The sequence below is a fragment of the Pipra filicauda genome, unplaced genomic scaffold, assembly GCF_003945595.2.
Source record: "Pipra filicauda isolate LSUMZ 115617 unplaced genomic scaffold, ASM394559v2 scaffold461_size746293_pilon, whole genome shotgun sequence".
Lineage (NCBI taxonomy): Eukaryota > Metazoa > Chordata > Aves > Passeriformes > Pipridae > Pipra > Pipra filicauda.
In genome coordinates, this window is record NW_024104600.1 from 163,487 (window position 1) to 184,518 (window position 21,032).

At 42.0% G+C, this 21,032-nt stretch overlaps 1 protein-coding gene across 2 annotated transcripts in view; it reads right to left on the reverse strand.

The window, feature by feature from the left end:
- BEND5 (BEN domain containing 5) overlaps nt 1-21,032 on the reverse strand; it is a 570,403-nt gene that overhangs the window by 15,683 nt on the left and 533,688 nt on the right. Inside the window, exons 1-3 of one of the 2 annotated variants that reach the window (XM_027724295.2) lie at nt 16,163-16,550; nt 2,370-2,503; nt 358-733 (exon numbers count right to left, since the gene is read on the reverse strand). In XM_027724295.2, the coding sequence (XP_027580096.1) occupies nt 358-733; nt 2,370-2,503; nt 16,163-16,382 (730 nt within the window). In that variant the 5' untranslated portion in view covers nt 16,383-16,550. Of the gene's footprint in view, nt 1-357; nt 734-2,369; nt 2,504-16,162; nt 16,551-21,032 lie in introns of those variants that run through there. The other variant, XM_027724293.2, reaches the window with a different exon arrangement.

Below are 21,032 nucleotides of genomic sequence, written 5' to 3' on the forward strand. Positions count from 1 at the left end.
TCCAGTGCCTTTTCTTTTTTTTCCTTTTTAAACTGGAACATATTGGTGTATTTTGCAGATGACGCTTTATTAACTTTTTCAGCATATATCGGAAGGTCAGAGACTCTTTAAAATACAGCTGCTTAAAATGGAACTCTGATTCAGCCATACCAGCACAAAGACCTCTACTTTTTAAAGAAAAACCCAGACGTACATAGCATACAAATTCAACACATATTGTACAGCCACAGCAGAAAACCCCTTTAACATTCAATGTCCAGTTTAACAACCACCGCTATTCTTCAAATACGTTTCCGTTACTATTGATCACACTTGCAAAATTCATTCAAACTAGTCCCACTTAAGTCCGGCACTTACCACTACCTAGTCTTAGGAGCAGTACATCCTGGAGCCTCCTGTTCAAGTCTCTGAGCTCTTTCATTTCTGACACGAGTGCCCCATACTCTTTGAGCTTCTTTGCCTGTTGCACAAGCTGTCTCCGCGTTCTCTCCAGCTCCTGTTGGATGTGCCTCATTTCTTCCTGTTGCTGTTGGTAACTCCTCAGCAATTCTTCGTACAGAATCCGAGGAACTACAGCATCGTCCATATTGTTCATGCCTTCTGTAGTCTCCATAAAAGCCTCCTCAGGGCTGGAAGTATTACTGAGACTCATCCCGTTCTGTTTTTCAAGGCGAGCAACAACTGCTTCAATGCTTTTGTGTGTACCTTCACTTTGTTTCCTCCCATCTTGTCTCTGCACGTTACAAGAAAAAAAAATAAATAAATTAGGAGAGCAGTAAGAAGTAATAAAATCAAAAACTCTACAGACCTGGAAATGGTTAATATTTCCGGTTTCCAAAAACACTCTGCAAAAATGTTTTGCCTAACAGATCCTTGTGGCTATAATATACATCATAACTAACATGTAATTGTAATTTTGCTAAATGCAGGTACAAACTTCTGAGGCAGTTAAAGGCCTTTTTGCAACACTTACAAACTCAGTGTCACTTGATCCCATAGAGTTCTTTTTTAAAAAAGTGGATCTAAATCTCTTTTTCTTTAAAGTTTACCCCTAACATTCAGATTTCCGACAGCAACTGATTTTCTGGTAAGTAAGAGGAAAAATCAGCTGTGTGCTACATTTGTCACCTGTGATAACATCAGAGATGAAAGCAGCACAGGGCACAAAGCTGTTCTGTGAATTGAGGGCTTGTCCTTCCCACACTTTGGGAGACAGAACCTTCCCTGACTATCCCTCCAGCGCATTCACCCAACTTCCTGATGCAAGAGACTGAGTTAACACTATCAGCAACATTGAAAGGGATTCAAAAACAGAAGCTGGAGACCGAATATAATCATCCAGCCTCATCTCCCTTATCAACTGATCCCTTCTATATTAATACTGCATTGCAGAGGCTTCATGTCCTTTGAACTCTCAGCAGAATTTTACCTTCAGTCACCTGCACAAACCCTACAAATTAAATCACACCTCTTAGGCCTCAGTAGTGGTATTAATATGTGACAGTATGGGTAAAGTCACTAAGTTTTACAGGCCAAATATCAAAAGGCATTTGAATTTCCAAGCGACTGCAAGGAAAGCAAATGCAGTTCATGGGTTAGAGATGAGAAGCTGACACTATCAATTCCCATACCACAATATCCAAGAGTAATGTGGCAGAAAACGAAGTTATTTGATGCTACGCCTGCTGCATGTTCTAAAGACATTAAAAAAAAAAAAAAAAAAAAAAAAAGCTGGCCCACCATAAAGAAATGTACTAGTATCATTCCTGCAGCTGCAAAACACATGAAGCCATAGAGCAGTATTTTATTCTGGAGGTTGGCAGACTTTTAAAGAAATCATTTGATATAAAAAAAAAATAAATACATTTCCATAGTGAGTTTCTGGCATCCGGACCTAAAAAGGCAACTGGCAGTTACAATGGAGAGATGCAGTCCTATCAATTCTTCTTCTCGGCCACTGCTGTAGTTGGGAAGTCTCAGAGCACCCCTTCCAGTTCCAAACAAGCACCGTGCAATAGGCCACAAGTGCCACTGAGAACAGCTCTGCTCCACAGTCATGGAACTGGGGACTCTTAAGGTTTTCTGGGCCAAACTGGAAGAGCATTGTTCCAAAAATCTCAGATGGCAATTAAACTGTGCAGACAGGACACACAGGAAAATGTTCAGTTGCACTTACATCAGGTTTTGAAAACCCGTACCCCACCCCCACACACAGTGTGACCCAATTTCACCAAACACAGCATTTTAAGGGGATCAAAAGCAGGCCTGGAATTCTTAAGCTGAGACGTCTGTATGTGCCCCAAGCACTTGCAAAACAGAAAAACAAAAAGGAAAGGAAGGGAAAAACCAAAACGGAAAGACTTCAGTACCTTACTGTGTCTAAGCTCCACATCTTCTTCCCCATAATCTGTAACCTCCCCAGCTTCTTCTATGTGATTGAGAGAGAGTTTGGGGATTTTAATTTTCTTCTGCATCACACTGTTCTCAAGGTCAGTTTTGTCCTCTAAAATGTATATTAAAAATAAAATTGTGTTACATTAATCAGTGTTCTTACTTCCAAATACTATATGACTTAGGTAAGACCATTAAAAAACCCCAGCCTCCCGTGCTCCAATCCCCTCATAATGCCACATTCAAATTAATCCATGGTCCAAGTCAACTGATGCCCACTGAGAATTCTACAGTTCCGATAGGGATCAATCTGGCCCAACACCAGAATAAATACTGAAAAATGCCAAGCTAAATTTATGTGATAAGAAGTGCCAATGAGTGGCTTGTACCATCACCAGAGTTGCAGAGGCTGTAAATAAAACTTCCTGAAAACCATTTGTATTGCTTTAAATTATGTTTACTAACAGTGTTCTCATCTTTTGCTGCAGTTCAAACTCTGCTAAGGGTTAAAGTGAAAATAAACTTGGTAATTCATCCTGTGCTCTAACCATCATCTGTCAGCAGCACACATCTATTTGCACACACAGCAGATTCTGCTGTTCCGCAAAGTGCAGGGCTGGAAAAGGGAATGCTGCTAGAGAGCTGGAAAGGGCAGTGCACAAAAGTTGCACAAGAACCAAATCTGTAACAAAATTACTATACAACCCCTATTTCATTAGTTAATGGTACTAATCCTTTTCCTTTAGACATACAAAGGCAACAGTTATATTAACTTTGGCGTCTCACTGAAAAATTGAAGTGAAATAGTTTGAAGTCTGAAACATTTTGACGTATCTCAAAATTAACCATTTAAAAATGTTACTCTGAAAAAAAAAAAAAAGAATTGAAATATTTTAATATTCCTGAGAAGGTAGGGAGGGGACAGGGAACCAAGAGTTTAGTGTCCCCAAATGTGCCTGTGATATGTAAAATTCCTGCAGAACAGACAAGGTCTTAAAAGATTCACCTGTTCCCGACACTGACAAGGTGAAAGGCATTTAAACTGCCAAGCCTTGTCTTTGTACACTGAAACCTTAAGAATAAGAAAACGTTCTGAGTTTTCTTATCCACCTGCAAATTGTATTTCAGGAAGTGTCCCGTGAATATTTTTGAAAGTGCCAATGAGGATGGCCCCTGTGAGTGCTTAGCTGCGTTGACTTTTGCTTTCTCAAATTAGCATCTCTCCACAGGACCTCAAAATGGTTCGTGTTGACAGTGTAGGGAAGGGAAACAAAGGTAAATCACTGTTTAATGAGGAGCAAGGCATTCATTAGAAATGAATTACACAGATGAATGCAATTCATTTTGTTACAGATAGAAATGGATCTCTTGTAGGCAAATGGTGATATTACAGCCCAAGGCTATGTAAAAAGAATAGGCACAGAACATGCAGAATAAGACATTAGACAACCTGAAATGAAACGCAGATGGTAGCAATAAATACTAAGACAGATGCAAAAAGAAACAGATAAACAACAAAAAACAGCTAGGCTTATTTTAGATCATTCTCCATTCCCCAGAGCATCATGGATGCTTATCCCAGTAAAACAAAAAGGCAATCCAACTGTTTCAGTTTTGAAAAATAAGCCACTATGTTTTCGTCTATCTGGAAAAATGTAGGTTCATCAGAAAAGTGAGATAAGCCAATTCTAATGCCAGACAGCTGAGAAGAAAATAAGGGAGCCTTTCCCTAAAAAAACCACAAACTTCTAGACTAAAGGACTGACTGATGGGCATAGCTTGAAAGAAAGAAAGAAATTTAAGAATAAATGAACCCATACTGAATGGAAAAAAACGACACCCACTAACTTTTTCTGTGTCTATGTATTTTGGGCTATGGGATAGATTGAGGAATCCTTTGCTAAAATATGTTCTCACAATTCCTTAGAGGAAGAGCAGCACATGGATACTGCAGAGCCAGCTTCTCTCGACTGCTTTGCCAAATCCCGTTCCACAGAACATGTGGATGACCTCCTTCTCCGTGTAGAGAATGCAGATCAGGTTCTGTGCTCTGAAATAACCCTTGGCCTCACAACCAGATGGACACAATCCATTACTTCACGCCGTTAAAAAAGTTGTCTGCCGGCAACTGGCTGAGGTCACCAGGAGCCAGAACCCCACACAAAGGGGAAAAAGAAACTTTGAAACAATCATGGCAAGGGGTCACAGAGGAGTAAGTGCCCGTGCAGACTACAAAAGTCAGCAAATACTTTACAATTAATAAAACAACATGAAAATAAAAACGGTTTGGAAGAATCAAAATGTTTACCTTTTTTTAGGTCAATTCATAAAGGTTAAGAACATATTCTATCCACTTAACAATGCAAATGAAAGAAAATACTTAGTCTTGGGTCAAAGAAAACAGTGCAATTCATCTGGGTTCTTCATTCTCTTAGTTCTCCACCCAACTTCTCGGTTCACCTATGAAATTTATGTTTGCAAAACTTCACTGGTTGATTGAAGGTAAGTTTGTTTATTTATCTCCTTACAAATGTTTAGTTTGTACATTACTGGCATGTAACTATCAACACGGCCCTCTTTCTCTTCGTTAGACTTTTTGGGTTTACTGTTTATGGTGTACATGAACCAGTAAGTTGAAGAAGGGAACTCTTTTATCCCCCACAAACTCTGAAGAGACAAGGGTAAAAATCAGCTTATATAAGTTAAAGCTCAGGAACTTTTAATGTAGTCAGTAAGCATATAAATGTTCCTCTGCCTTCCAACAACAATACATATAACATTTTTTTACATATGCTCTGGTCTTTGAAAGCTTATTTATACCCAACACAATCCATTCAGTGTGTGGGATATGAAAAGGCCTTTTGTTCTTTTTTTTTTTAAAGTGCATTTCTAACCTCTGTTGTCTTCTGCATCAGCTGCAGATAGAGCCAGAAAAATCTCATTCTAAATTTGAGGCTAATGCTGGAGTACTGGCTCTTGTTCTGTAAATATTAATGGAATTCGGGAAGGGGTGGGAGGGAGAGAGAGGAGATGTGGGGGAGGGGTAGGAGAAATATGAACATGCATTTACAGAGTCCTAAGGAGAACTGCTCTGTCTGTTGTTTTGCCAGCCTGCAAAAGACAGGTACAAAAGGACAATCCAGCAAAAAAACCCCACACCCATGATTTTGAGCCAGAAGAAAACCAGGATATGAACCAAAGGCATGGACAAGCTGCAATTCAGTGCCTGAGGCTACAGAGGAGAGAGAAGGGCAGCCCTAAAACCGTTGTAGCTCAGAGCCTCATTTTGTAAAATCATTTGTCTGGATTTTGTTTCCCAGTCCTTTAAACTGTGCTAGAAGTTAAAAATTATACCTTCCCTTAGGTGGCCATGGTCAGATTGTCATAAATTTGTGTCTTTTGTTTTCCCTCTACATGGAATAAGTGGTTCAGTGGTGTCAGCTACTGAGAACCAGCACTTAACATACCTAGTTTGTTACAAGTACCTAGTTAGGTACTTGTAACAAAATATGCAGGGTAGATGCAGGGTGCAGGACTGGGCAGCATTGATTCCCTTTGGTTTTTTAGGAGGGGACATTCTGAAAGACATGGAAATTAGGAAAATTTGCTTTTGTTCACAGACAGAGAACCTGGTACTCTGTGGTCGGATATAAAGAGTGAAGCATGCTGGAATAACTGTACTCCAAGAAAAGGTCAGACTTGGAGAGATCTTGGCAGACAACTCCTCAAGGCACTGAAGTACAGGGCTCAAGAGCCAGAGCATGTGACAGCAGCTCTCCCCACACCGGCTCCCACCAAAGCTGCACTGGGAGTGAGAAGAAAATGAACTGCTGAGGAATGTCAGAGTGGCTGGGAAGACACTTGGCCTAAGCAGTGCTCCAAGAAAGAAAAGCAACCCTGCATCAGAGAATCCGTATCAACCAGCAAAGGATACAGTGCCCCTGGAATGCTTTTTTCAGTCAGGCCCTCATTTTAGTGTCAGCATGGGTGGGTCCAGGCCAAAAGGGAACACCTTCAAGTCCACAGGGGCAGGGAATTGCAGCAGAGAAAGTGACTTTAACAGGGCAGGAACCGAGTCAGTTAAATTAAAAGAGAAATTTTTTACTGCTCTAAGACTGAAAATCCTATCATGGGATGTAGAATAATACTATGGAAATCTCAAAGTCTCCTTAAAAACATTCCAGACTTTCTAATTTAGAAATAAGGACTGAACAAAGTAATCCCTTCAAAATATAGTTCAAATGCTTAATTTTTTCCACTTTTGGAGTAAAAGCTGAAAAAAATAAAGGAAGAGAGGTCTGCACTCCAAATGGATGAGGGATGGCAGGTCTGGTATCAGTCCAAAGAAAGGGCTTGGCAACACTATAAATCTTACAGTAATAAAATGAAAGAACCTTGAACAAAATTCATCCTTCCCCTAAGCCTTCAAAAAAATTCCATCCCTTGTGAAAAATGATATACTGACTGATGAAAAAACTTACCTTCACCCTTCCCATTTCCAGGCTTGTACCCAGCACATATGGACAACACCTGCACAAGATTCCCCACCCACTGCTGCACTGAGCTGGTTTGCTACTGATTTAGCCAGGTTGCTTCTACAGGCAGGTAACATCACCAGCCTCGGCAGGACGTGCAGTTACAGTTCATAAAGTCAAAGATGCAAAAGAACTGAACCCATAACCAAAGGTATATGTGGTGCTTCAAAGCAAATACACCAAGCACGACAGGGTATGGATTCCTAAGTGCCACTTACACACAAATAAACAATATTCAATACTGCTGTGACTGAGAAGGAAAACAGCATGATGATAATGATAATAATAATAAAAAAGCCACCTAGCTTATTTGAAACGGGCAAAAAAAAAAAAGAACTATAAATTACTTTCTTAGCTAATTTAATGGAAACATTAAAGGAGGACTTAAACAGGAAGAACAGACAAGATTTCAGAAAATGTAATGATGCTGCAGGCTCAGAAGATATTCAGGATACAAAGGGAAAAATGTGTCTCATATAAAGCAGAAGAGACTGAGAATGACAGTAACAGACAACACAGGGCAGCAGACAGCAGTAGAAATGCAGAAGTTATTTGAAGAGGACAGGTGTCACCAAACTCAACGCAGCTAAAAAAGGGAGGGGACACAGAAGAGGGGTCAACCAGGTGCTGGCACAGTCAATGCAGGATTTGGGTAGTATAATTTACTATATTGTTTTGGGGTTTTTTGCTGACTAGAGAAGAGCTTTGTTGGAAGGACAGAGAAAAAGATTCCAGAAATAAACATGGGGCACAGTGAAAGCACTACACAAAGTGTATTTGGATGGACAAAAAGGTAAAGTCGGGTGTAAGCAACAAAGCAGATGAGGTGTATGTAAGAGACAGCAAGATTTTGGGTTGGGGATGACAAAAAAGATTATTCCTCCTCTCTACTCTAAATTCAAGAGAAATGGACAAAAATTGTAGGAAAATATGTTGGGCTATCCTAAGCATAAGCTGAAAAAGATTTCTGCTAAGGATGTCAGAAAGGGAAGCTGACAACAAATTTAAGTGAGAAAAGTTAGCAATAAAAAGGCAGAGCTGAGAGATACCATCATCTGGGCTTATATCACTCCCAAAAATTGAAGAACTAAATAGCCCTGCAGCACTTCACCAGAAGGAGAAAATGACAGTAACACACAAACAAGTGACTAGATTGAGTCTTCAGAGCATAAAGAAGAGTGAGCAAAGAAGTCAGGGAAGAACAACATATCAAGAAGCCCTGTGACAGGCAGGGCCGATAAGCACACGAAAGTGAAAACATGCACTTGAGGAACTGGCCCAAAAGGCTGTTAAATCTTGTGAAATGCATTTCAATAAAGCCTAAAGAATAGGAAACAGAGTGAAAATAATTCTTAATCAAATTGGGGAAAGGCGAGATAGAAAGGTCTTAAACCACAGCTGGACAGGTTTAGAGATGATGAGTAAGAAGGATGATGTGCCAGAAGCCTGAACCCAAACTGCTCACTGAGGATGGAGAGAAAGACACACCTGTTCCCTACAAAAGCACTAAAGAGAGAGAAAGGTTAAGGAGCCAAAATCCTACAGAAGCAGAGCACAGATTATATAAACACCTCTACCTCTTAAGTTCTCTCTGAAGTCCTAGATCAAGGCTGGCTCTCCCCCATTAATATGCAATATAAAATACAAGTAAATGCACAGAGCAGTGCTGCTCTCACAAAAAGTAGCCCAAACAAAGCCTACCATGCCAGCTACTGAAGCAAATAACGTTGAGGTCTGAATGCACTTTTTCCTCCAGTGGAACAACTGAGATATTCAATCTAATACTGGTAGGAGTGAGAGTTATTTGTATGGCCACCTATTTGTAGTCAAATTTCTAATGCACATGAAGACACTCAAATATTTTGCAACAGTCTCCTTTTGCATGTGCTCACTTATCAGCAGATTGTTCAGATCTACAGTCTGAGTAACAGCCCAGATATGTGAGCCTTGTGATGCAAGAAAAACTTAATATATCTTCTTTCTTAATTTCCATTACTAATATGAAATCTATTTCTAAATTCACAAGTGAATATGAAGCCTTATCAAAAATAATTAACCAAAAGCAACACAGCTCAAAACTAATACAGCTAAAAATAGTTATTATTCCTTGTCAGCAAAACTGTCCCTTTCACTTAACTTTTAGTGGCAGTAGAAGAGCACTTGGCTGTGGTAGAAACGGATGGAGCTGAAAGATCAAGTTAAGAAAAGACGTTACGCTGAGAAACAGGAAATCATGCTCTTTACAAGACTGAGGACGGTTTTAATTCTGGATCCAATATTTACTTAAATATTGACCTTGAATAATTCAAACTTTTCATCTTACTGTCCCCATCTACCCCACTGAAGTGTTGTGCAGATTTGTTAATATTTGTACAATACTCTGCACATGTTGAACACAAAGGATTACAGCTATTACAGAACAACTCTCTTAATCCTTTCCGAAACAAGGACACTAATACAGTATTACCATTAAATTAAAAAGAAACCCCTGAAAACAAGCAAGATGCGAAAATGCCATCCTTTAAATATTTCCTCTGCACCTACACGTGAAAGTCAACTATGGGAACTACTTTTCAGAAATGTGAACATGATAAATATTTTACAAACGATATTTATAATAAAACCTATTCATTTCTTTACAAGTTCAAATGTTCACTTGAAGAGATCATCAATCTCAATGCCAGCTACAATTTGCCAATCTGGCTGCCCTCACCAGGTAATCTGTATTATACTGTAAAATTATACTAGGACCAAACCCTGACCATGATGTCAGGATCACACAGGCCATGGAGATGCTGCCCAACAGGTAAAGCCTCAGCCTACAGCGAACACTCCAGGAAGCCTTTGCAACTATCCCTGCCTAAGGAACGAGCTTCCAATGGAAACAGAGGGTAGATTTATGCATTTTTTTAGTTTACATATAAAAATTACAATGTGGTTCAGCCTCTACTATTTTTAAAGGGTTTCTTTAAAAACCGCAAATAATTGACTGACTGGCACTTAGGCAATACACCAGAAAAAAATGTTTTACTGTTAAATTATGAAAACAAAACCATTAACTTACATTTTTCCTCTTTTCACTCCCCTGCAAATTTTAGCATATTTTAATTAGTCTTAGTTACCATAGCTACCAAAACCATACTATCTTTGTAAGTCAATTTTATTAAAATCCTGAAGTTCATGTTTTCACTGTATCCTAGTTAAGCTTATACAACATTTACAAGCATAACTGGTATTATGTGGTGCAACCTAAGCACTAAGACCAAGCAAAACAGGAATAGTGAAGGTCACCTGTATGTCTCTATGTTATAAAAACAAGTAAGTGACTTCTGACTAGTAGGATGAAGCAAAAAAAGCAAATGTGACTGAGAAACAAGGAGGTCAGCTGAGAAGGGTTTAAGACAAACAAACAAACAAAATCGTATCCAGAATAACCATGGTGATACATGAAAAGAAAACTCTAAATATATGCGTAAAATGTTCTTCCACAGACAAATCCCAGCCTTTTAATTCCTTTTTACTGGCCCCTTATCCTGCTGATGATATATGACCATCACCACTACCATAAGGGTTACTCCAAACCCCCACTCAGCAGCTATAGTTTTCAAAGTTTCAAATTTTTTTTGCTGCTGCCATTTAAGTTTTGTGTGAATGTGTCATATTAAGACTTCAACACTGAACAAACAGACACGACACCAAAAAGACCCCACAAAACTGTGCCTTTGTACAAGCCCTTCATATCTCAGATATGCTCCTACAGTAGAATTTAGAAGAAGGGAAAAAAAACCTCCAGCCTTCATCTTACAAGAGTTAAAAATAAACCAAATATGGATGAAATACAAAATGAGTGTGAAATTTAGCTTTAAATATTTTTCATGAATACTGCCACACTTGTGTTCAGGACTATATTTAGGAGTGTGATGTAGTTAGTTACTCTGTTATACAAAATGATTTGGTGAACCTCTACATACAACCCAGGTCTTTTACCTGCTGAAAAGGTAACACATGCAGTAGCATGTGAACCGAGCATCTGAAAAACTCAGCCACACATGCCAAATATCACAGTGAACAGTTTAAAAAAAAATAAAAGAAAATAATTTAAAAAAATCCCATTTTGAACAGGATTCCCTCAGCGCTGCCTAACCTGCTGGGCTCAGTTTCTCTCAGTGACTGGAGTGGGCCACTTGCATGGCAAGAGCCGATGCACAGGCACAGCACAGGATCCCACAGTTATGGAGAGCTGGACTTGAAGCTCAAGGGCAGTGACACACAAGCTCATCCACAGGTACTTCCAAACTATGCCAGGAAAAATCAAACAAACTAAAAAGAGTCTGTGAGGAACTACCACCAGTAATGGAAGGTCACCTACAGCCTCCTCCTGGCACTTCTTTACTCAGGGCAATGCTTGGGATCACCCAAGAAGCAGCTGCTTTGACTTTTTCCCCAGTGCCATTTCTCCCCAGATCCCTGTCACACACCACCTGAGCTGCATATCCTGAAAGGGGATAAACCTGGAGCTTCCCAGGAACAGAGAGTTAGCAAATGCTGTCCCTACCACAATACTTCAATCAGTCTCCCAATTCTCCTGGAAAAGGACACGTGACACATGGAGGGATACACACGGACATGGGATGGAGCATGGATACAGTGGCCACAACTGTGACCTGCTCTATGTGCTCCAACGCCCCAAGCTGTTGGAATAATGCAAGGAGGAGAAAATGAACAAGACTACAGAAATACCAATAAAAACTCTGACTTAAACATTACACATCAAGACGACTTCCTGACCTAAAGTTTGTATATTCTTGATATAACCTAAGATCTCATATTGTAAATTTTTCACCTATTCCAGAACTTGAAAAGGATCTTTCCTCCATGAACTATTCATATATACACTAAGAAGTTGAAGCATTTTTAACCTTACTCAAAACTCAGTCCTAGAATCATTTCATATAATTTTTTTCTAGGAACAGAGATTTTACATCCTTCTGACATACACAGTAACTTACCTCACCATGACCTGCACAAGCTTTTAAAGATTAAAAAAAAAAAAAAATTAAAAATCACCTGACCTATTCTCATAAAAAGTGGAGCATAACATTTTATAAAGGGGTAAGAAAGGCTATGGATGCACACAGGTATTAACATATTTGCTGTGGCAGTTAAGGAATTGCTGTGAGAATCTGATGGAGATAACGTTTGCTCCGATTGGGTGGGTGGGAAATGTTCAGCAGCTAGAGAGAACAATTATTTACTGCAGTCAGGAAAGAACGCCTCCTATTTTGAAGACAGTCATTATTAACTTGTTAACAAACATAGCCTGAAGTAGGGAACTTTTAGAAGTCCCTGAAAGTCAATTCATTCCACCTTATATTAATCACTTTGAAAAGAAAGGAAAAGCTCCAACAGGGAGACATCTAAGGATCATGCTCCTGTAAGGTGCATATGTTCATAGACAAAATTCTGCCAGTGACCATAATGGACAAATGTGGAAAAGTTGCAAACAGCAAAAGGATTTCAAGAAGAGGGACTAGAAAAAACTGCTTTTGAGCATTTTGAGAGGACAGTAAAGAAGAGAAAGGAGAGGGTGTGGATGATCAGAAAGACAGACCAAAGTCTTCCTGAAAAGCCATCTGCTATTTTTGTATTCTCAACAAGACAGACCAGCTAACATGGCACCTCAAGAAACTGCTATATAGTCCAACTCCAGTCTGCTATGCTCTATTTTCCATTCAAGAGCTAAGAAAAATCATTCCTTTATTACTACATAGCATCAGTTGCTCTTTGTTGAACTCGTTAAGGCACAAAATATTCATTTCAATATGCCTTTTATGGCTGGAAGGTCTAGAACTGTCTTAGTTGGGTTAACCTTTCTGCTCTGAGCCCTAGTCTTTGGCTGACTTCTGAGGAAGTGGAAGGTTCCCAGACCAACCCATGCCAGCGCTGTCAGCAGTTCCCAGCCCCGCACACAGGGACACAAGAGAAGTGCACAGCACCCAGTTTATCTCACCACTACAAACCCCTCACTGCAGTATTCAAAACACACCACCATTTATCTCTGCAGCATACCAAGTCTGTCACAATCGCTCCATGCTCGGAGCACGTCCCAACACACTCCCCTCTTTTATTTTTCTTTTTAAATTTATGATGCCTTTACAGCAGTGCTCTCTGCTCTGCAGCAACAATATCCCTCAAAACTGTCCAACCATCCAACCTCGCCACAAAGGATCAAAGAATCGCTTCTAGACTCTCTCAAATGAGGACAATTGCTTTATGAACTCTTTACACAACCAATGCCCCAATAAAACTTTGTTATTATGGGCATAACCATGTACTTAGCCCTGTGTGAACTCCTACTTGACAAGGGTAGAAGTTTGAAAAGGATCTAAATTTCTTTAGATATAATAGGAAAGAAAAACTCTTTTCAAAAGTAAAAGACATTAGCATGGGTCTTCTATCTGTAGTCTTTCCCTTCTTCTTTTTTTAAAATTGCTAGAAAGGGAAAACATGTAGATCTGTTTCTCAAGCTATGATTAACCTCCACTGCATGGACAATGTTTGACCATGAAAATATATATAAATTGCTACAACTCTGCTTACTTGAAGAGCCTTGTTAAATGCAAAAAAATTGGTCACCATTCAAATTATAAAAGAACACTTTGCAGGCTCAAAAAAACATTTTCCCCTCTTATCCTTCTTTGTTGTTTCTTTAATTTAATATCTCTACCATAACTTTGATCCTGAAACCTGTTGCTAACAGGGAGTTCTTGGACCAAAGCAGAAAATCCTTAAGGTCACTGATATACTGATTTGTGCAGATAAGAGTTCTTTCAAAAAAATTCAAAGTCATCTATCTATATTTTAAAAATAAAAGCAACTTTGTACACATTATTTACCTTACTACTACGGTAGGCTGGAAACCTTTAAATTAAAAGTTCTATACTACTATGAGAAAACTTATTTCAGACTTGCAAAATTATCTTTTAACTACATAAGCAGTTTGTGTAACATCAGACTTGCAATGTTTGCCATAAAAACTTGTCATAATCTGTAAAAATAGAGTTGGTCACTGCAAAGCAAATACGGTATCATGCTATGATGCCTTCATGCATGACCAACTTTTCTCTCCCAGGTTTTTAACCTAATAATAGATTAAACATCACAAAACCAAACACCAATATTAACACTCTGGGGAGGAAGTGATAACTTTAAGTGACCCTTTGTATGCAACTTATGTCGAATTCAACTACGGTGTTTTTACATGGTGCAGGGTGGAAAGAAGCACAGAAGCAAGGATTCATTTGGTGTTCAGGTGAGAAGTTTTCCAAGCACGCAAATTACAGATCTAGTCAGAATATATTGAGATGTGACAGCTGTAATAAAGATAGCTGTGTGTTTCCTTCTGTTCCTGGCTCTGCAGGAGAATTTCCTGTAGAAATTAAATCACTGGGGAGCAATTAGTGCAAATCACTAATACAGGTAACAAGTCTCCTTCTCTGGAGGGAACAGCAGCTATTGGTTTGTTCTGGTTTGAGGGAGATGAAACAAAGAGAAACTACAGCAGAGCACAGGAGAGCAAATCTTAGGTACACACAGACTGCCTGGAACAAGGGAATTGGCAAAGGAGATGCACTTTCTGCTGGAAAACTGAGGCAACCTGGTAGGCTCAACATGTGAGCAAAGTGTCTATGACTAAATATTTCTCTGAAGCCCTTTGGTTATGTTGAGATGAACACGAGGAAGTGAAAGGGCACAGCTGCTGCAGTTCCCCAGTGGGAAAGAGGAAGGTGAAGTCCAGTTGGGATGGACTTTGAGAACAGGCCATGCAAAACCCTGGACCCTGAAACCATTGATTTCCATGGATATGACAGGTAACCTGCAAGAAATACATCATCTACCACTCCTCCTCTGCTATAGACAGGATAGACAAAACATGGGCTGGCACAGGACAATGAAAAGTTAGCAGGAGAATCCATTGCTCTGGCAGACTGCCAGAGGACTGCTAGTTCTCCTGAACTCCTGGAGTTGCAAATACTCAGAAAATGGAAAAGCTTTACAGGGAAACAACGTTCATGTTTGGCTGCTCCTTGTTCTCTCCAGGTATCTGTTTATGGCCACAACTGGAAACAAGATAATGGCAAAAGTCACTGGCTGAGTCAGGGACGAAATGAACCACCACCAGGCTGAACTGGTTTAGGAACTGTTATTTTCAAAAACAAAATTAGAAAAATATCAGTTTTATGTGACTTTAACACCAAGTTACTCTGTTTAGAGATCAGGACCCAGCATTGACTTCTCAGAACTTGATACTAAACAGAAGAGTTTTTTAAGCCCATTCCATATTTGGGGAAAGAGACACAACCAGTACTTCTCCCTAAGTGGAAAAGTCAGGATGGGAACCCAATGTCCTCTTTGCTGCCCAGACTGACATTTCAAATGGTCAGTTCTGTCTTTCAACAGCCCATTGGGCAAGTTCCTCACTAACCAGCAATTCCCTACAAACACCACCAAACTTTCTTTCCATGTCAACTCTGACTGTGGCAGCGTTTGCTGTGGCTGCAGGGAAACTACACAAAGTCTTCAAGGAAAAAGAGGCATCATCTGGGGACACACACATAACAACAGCACTGTCTCAGAGGGGCTGAACTCATCCAAATGGCCAAAATACGGGTTTATTTCTTAATATTCGCTTTAACTGTTTCTCCTGGCTGGGAGGCATTTCTAGGTTAGACATGAAACAAACCAAACGCAGCAAACCCACGCTGGACCAGCGCAGCACCCGCAGCTCTGGCTCCAAATCGTGAAGTCACTTAAAACTAACAAAGCGGACATAAAACAGCACCCCTCTAATCTGGCAGCAGCCGCAAAGGCACACAGATGACTCTGTGCACCAAAAACCGCGGCGTGGGCAAAAAAACCCTAAACTTTCTTTCCTTATTTTTTTTTTTTTATAAATTAAGTTCCCGCCGTCCTCCCGCCCCCCCCCCCCCACGCCACCCCCCGCTCCGTGACCCACGGGGGTCGCGGTTGTTTTGGGAACCGCCCCGTGGGGCCCCTCCCGGGGCTGGGACCCCTCCCCGGGCCTGGGGCCGCTCGGAGCTGCCTCCCCCCATCCCCTCACCCCTCCCGGCCCAGCGCCCCCCGCCCTCCCCGCGTCCCTCCCTCCCCCCTCACGGGCAGGGGGCGGCATTGTGGGCCCCCCTCGCCCCCCCCCCCGAGGCCCGTCCCGCCCTCACCTGCCAGCGCCAGGATCTGGGCCTTGTGCAGCAGCAGGCGGTCGCCCCACTCTCCGGGGCTCTCGTCGCCGTCCTCCGCCGCCTCCTCGGGGTTGCGGTACACGGTGTAGACCTTCTGGTTGTCGAAGTCGTGGTGCGAGGTGGGGCTGAAGTCCCTGACGCGGGACACGGGCAGCGCGTAGCACACGTTGTCCTCGAGGAAGCGCACGAACGCGTACATGGTGCGGGGCGGCCGCGCGGCCCCGCGCACTCACCGTATTGTTCCTGCCGCCGCCTCTGCGCTCGGCTGAGCGGGCCTGGCCGGGCCGCGCCGCCCCGCCGGGCCCCGCACACACACACAGCCCGCCCAGGCGCGAGCAATCCAGCGCGGAGCGACGCGATGCGCGGCCGGGCGGGGCGGGCGGGGCGGGAGCGGCCCCGGGAGCGGGAATGGGAACGGCGGCGGCTCCCGGCACCGCCCCAACACCCCCCGGGCCGCCCGGCCCCGGCCTGCCCCGGGGCGGCCGCACGCCCCCGCCGCACGGGCTGGCTCCGTCCCAGCGCCCGTCGAGGGCCCGGCGGGGCGCGGCTCAGCCCGCGCTGGGACAGATCCCAGATCCCGGCCCTGGGGATCCTGGCAGGGCGCGGACGGTGTGGGCACGTTGGGTCGAGCTCGGCCCCGGGAAAGACCCCGGGAAGCTCATTTATCCCAAGTTAAAAACTCCGTTCCACAGAAGTAGGCTTTGTTTCAGAGAAATAGGCCTTGTTCCAGAAATCACAGAATGACCTGGGTTGGGAGGGACCTCAAAGATCATACCGTTCGAACCCCCTGCCGTGGGCAGGGACACCTTCCACCAGACCAGGTTGCTCCCAGCCCTATCCAACCTGGCCTTGGACACTGCCAGGGATGGGGCATCCACAAATTCCTTGGGCAGACTGTGCCAGGCCCTGTGCCAGGGCCTCTCTACCCTCAAAGGAAAGAATTTTTTCCTAGTATCTAAACCTAGCCTCTTTCAATTTGACCCCATTTCCCCTTGTCCTGTCACTAGATGCTCTTGTAAAGAGTGTTGCCCCATCTCTCCTATGTTCTCCCTTTAGGTCCTGGAAGGCTGCAATTCGGTCATCCCAAAGCTGCCTCTTTTCCAGGCTGAACAATCCCAATTCTCCCAGTCTTTCCTCATAGGAAAGGTGCTCCATCCCTCTGATCAACTTAGTGGCCTCCTCTGGATGAGAAATAGGCCTTTTCCCAGCTCTGAGGGGGTGACACACAGGGAGGTTTGCTCCAAGGGCCCAGGCAGAGCCAGGCAGTGCAGGGAGAAGGGGCAGGGGGTACACTTGTGAGGAGATCAGATCCTTCTTGGCCAAACAACACAACACAGGACCCCACACTCATCTGCCACTTAGCAACAGAACCAGAACGTCAGTTTTCACCTGAAGGTCCTCATGGTAACACAGAACCACCTGCACTCAATCACACCGTCCTGTGGCGAGTGCTGGAAGAGCACAAAGCTTCCCCATCCTCCCCCAGAACAGCACAGGGAGCTCAGAAATGCCGTGCAGGTGTGTCAGAACAAGAGTTAAACACCATGGCATTTTTAGCATGAATTCCCAAACTTTTGGAGACACTTAGATACCTAGTATGGATGTTTTGAGCTTCCTGTGTGAAAAGAAGAGTAATGTGGCAACATTGCTTATGGCAAACTCACACCCGTGTTTCTAGTCCTGAGATCTGTTGTACCCAGCCAGTCTTAGGAACAGGACAATAATATGTGGAGAATAAAGGTTAAAAAAAAAAATCACAGAATGAGAGCAAGAGAGGGACATCACCAGTTTTCTGTTTGCAAAACACCAACACAAAATGAGACCAAAATGGATCATCTTTTCTGGTTTGCATATCAGTAAGCATTTGCAGGACGGTATGTACCCATTGCATTGAGTTTAACCACGGTGAACTTGTTTTTCCATGTTATCTTTTATAGAGTTCCTCGTACATGGGGACAGACCGCAAGCTGGAAAACGTGAAGTTCGGTTTTGACTGAGCACTGGCACAGGTTGCCCTGACAGCTTGTGGAGATAACTCAAAAGCCTTTGGACATGGTCCTGGGCAACCCCTTGAGCAGGGTCTGGATAAGATGAGCTCTTGAGGCCCCTTCCAACCTCAGCCACTCTATGAAAGTGCCAGAAGCTTTCAGTTGTGCCCTGCAGAAGTAGAAGTCTGTCTGTCTGAAGCACCACATGAAAACCCAAAGAATCCATACAGGTGTAGTTGAGCCGGTGTAAGTGTTTCAGCAACAAGCTGTAAACTTCCCATACAATAATGGCAGCTTTATTATTTTAGCAATTACAGAGTTTTGCAAATACTTCAGTTTAAGATTGGGGATTTAAATGGCAGTACTTTATGTTAACAATAAAGTATTGCCAGACTGGTATGTAATTACAGGCAAATATAAGTCTGCTACAAAGTATGGATGACAAATGTATTCTAGTAGCAAGGCTGCGAGGGAAATGAAATTCCAGCAAGGATTGCATTGCTGATCAAATAGTAACAGCTGCTGTAGCGCTGCTACCTCGTGTTATAGCGGGGTACAGGGAGCTGCAGGAATACAAGGGGACAGGCTGATTGCTGGAATTACTCCACAGACACTGTTAAAATTACGTGAGGGATGATTTTGCCCTACAGAGTTAAGTGGCCAGTGAGGGACTGGGTACACTGACTCCTACTGGGACTGTATTCCCTCCACATCTGAATTCCATTAGTGACATGCAAGACTGCTGTCGAGGGAAAGGAGCTCAGGAAAATGGTGAGACTGGAAATAACAGGAGAAGCACGGAGAAGGTTGTCTTGGAAGGGGAGAGATCTCTTCAGATACTGAGGAGGCCTGGGTAATTTGTCCCAATGAAAGAAAAGTGAAAGACTTCCTGTGACAGCAACTAGCATCTTAGTGGGGGGGGTTGTTTGTTTGTTTGTAGGTTTTTTTGGAGGGGGAAAAGGAACACTCTCAACTGGTATTTGCAACATTTTACATTTGAAGGTTCAGTTACAGCAAAGGCTGTAAAGATCTTTGTATGAGCAGCAAAAAAATAAACGGTCTCAAATCCTCCAGACAGACTGTTTCACAGTTCTCCACTGAAGGACGTTTTTGGGAACAGATAAGGGTCGGGATGATAAATGCATGTTTACTCTTGGTCCCCAGCACACACGTTGAGCCAGAAGGCATTATAATGCTAAAGAATTAATAATGATCCAATACATTTCTCTTCTGCCTACAAGGAACAGTGTTAATTTCTGGCTTTAAAATCTATAAATAATCTGCACTGGTTAGCTGTGAAGCTGCAGAAAAATCCATTAAAGCACCGAATGAAACACAAGTCTTGTCACTCCTGTCTTTTGGACCTTTCTCATTTCTACTAATGGTTTGCCAGCTGCTTTAACACTGAGGTGAGCTTGAAGTTTAAAGGTGTAGAGCCATTTTAAAGGTGTAGATTTTAAAACTCCTTGTTTAGGGAATTACTGGAACACCACCAAATTTAAATCCTCTAGCAAGTCCAGCCTTTTAGAAACAACACAGAGAAGAACTACTGAGAAGTAAATTGTCTTACTTTCAAAGTGCCAATGAAGCCTCAGCTTAAAAAGTAACACTGTCGCTCTGAGAGTCGAGAAACCACAAAGCACAGTCCCAGCCCTTGTGGGACTCCTGAGTGGCTGTTTCTTGGAACACTACCTAGATGTTGATGGTGATATTTTTCTTGAAAAGTAAAGAAGGTGTTCAGTCAAAAGCTGATGCCTGCAGTTTTGATGTGCACTCTGTGTTTGCACTTGGAGATACAAAATGAAAAGCTGATTGTTCCAATAAAAGTTATGCAGGTGCTAAATCTCTTTCACAGCAAAACATTAAGATTAGGCTCATCATTCACATTACTTCCATGTTTAATGCCAGACTCTCAAAGGACATCATATTGATTTTGAATGTGCTAATGAAGAAATTCCCATTTTCTTTTACCATTCAAGTGGAGGTGCTTCACTACTACCTGACTACTCAGCAGTAACCATACTGGTTACATTCCTGGACCAGGAATCCCTACACACTGAATATGTTGAATACATAGAAAACTGTTGTTTTGTTGTGAATTTATGTATCCTTCAAGTAGTCCATTACTTACACAATTGTTTTCCAGGTCAAATATACTCTGCAGGAAGACACATTCACAATTTTTTTAGATAATGCTATATTTTAACAATGAATTTAAAGTCATGCAGCTTAAGGAAGAACTCAACTAACAGTGCAACAGAACTAAAGACTGTTCAAAGTTTTTTGTATGTACAGGCATATGATCTACTCACAGTCTGATTAATTTTTACCAAGAATATGATCAATAGGGTGATCACAACATTCCTCCATTCCATGGTTCTCATTTTTTATTTTATGATAAAGTGCAAGATAAAGTCATTCCCACGTATAAAAGAATCTTCCTCTGAACGAAGTCACATACAGGTTCCAGGTGTTTTGAGAGAGAGGGTGGTTGGAAGGAGGAAATCTACTATCCAGACAGCAGGGTAAGCATTCAAGAGGGTTATTCCCCTTTATATTTTAAAATAAATTTTAACTCTCAAGAAACTGTTGCCATAATGCGCTTTCAGTGTCACAGTGATTACATATAAAAAATTTAAACAAACAAAAAAAAGAGGTCTGGTTCCTGTGTGATCCTAGAAGATGGATGAGAAAATATTTTTGTCCATATATAATCTCCAAAGCACTCCATTACCAAGAGAATAGTATGGGAACCCAGATTGCATAGATAAATTCTTAAGATTTAATCTTTTGAAATCTATGGCCTTAAACTATCCTCAGAAGAGAAAGAGCATCACTGCAAAGCTATTTAGTCCCAATTC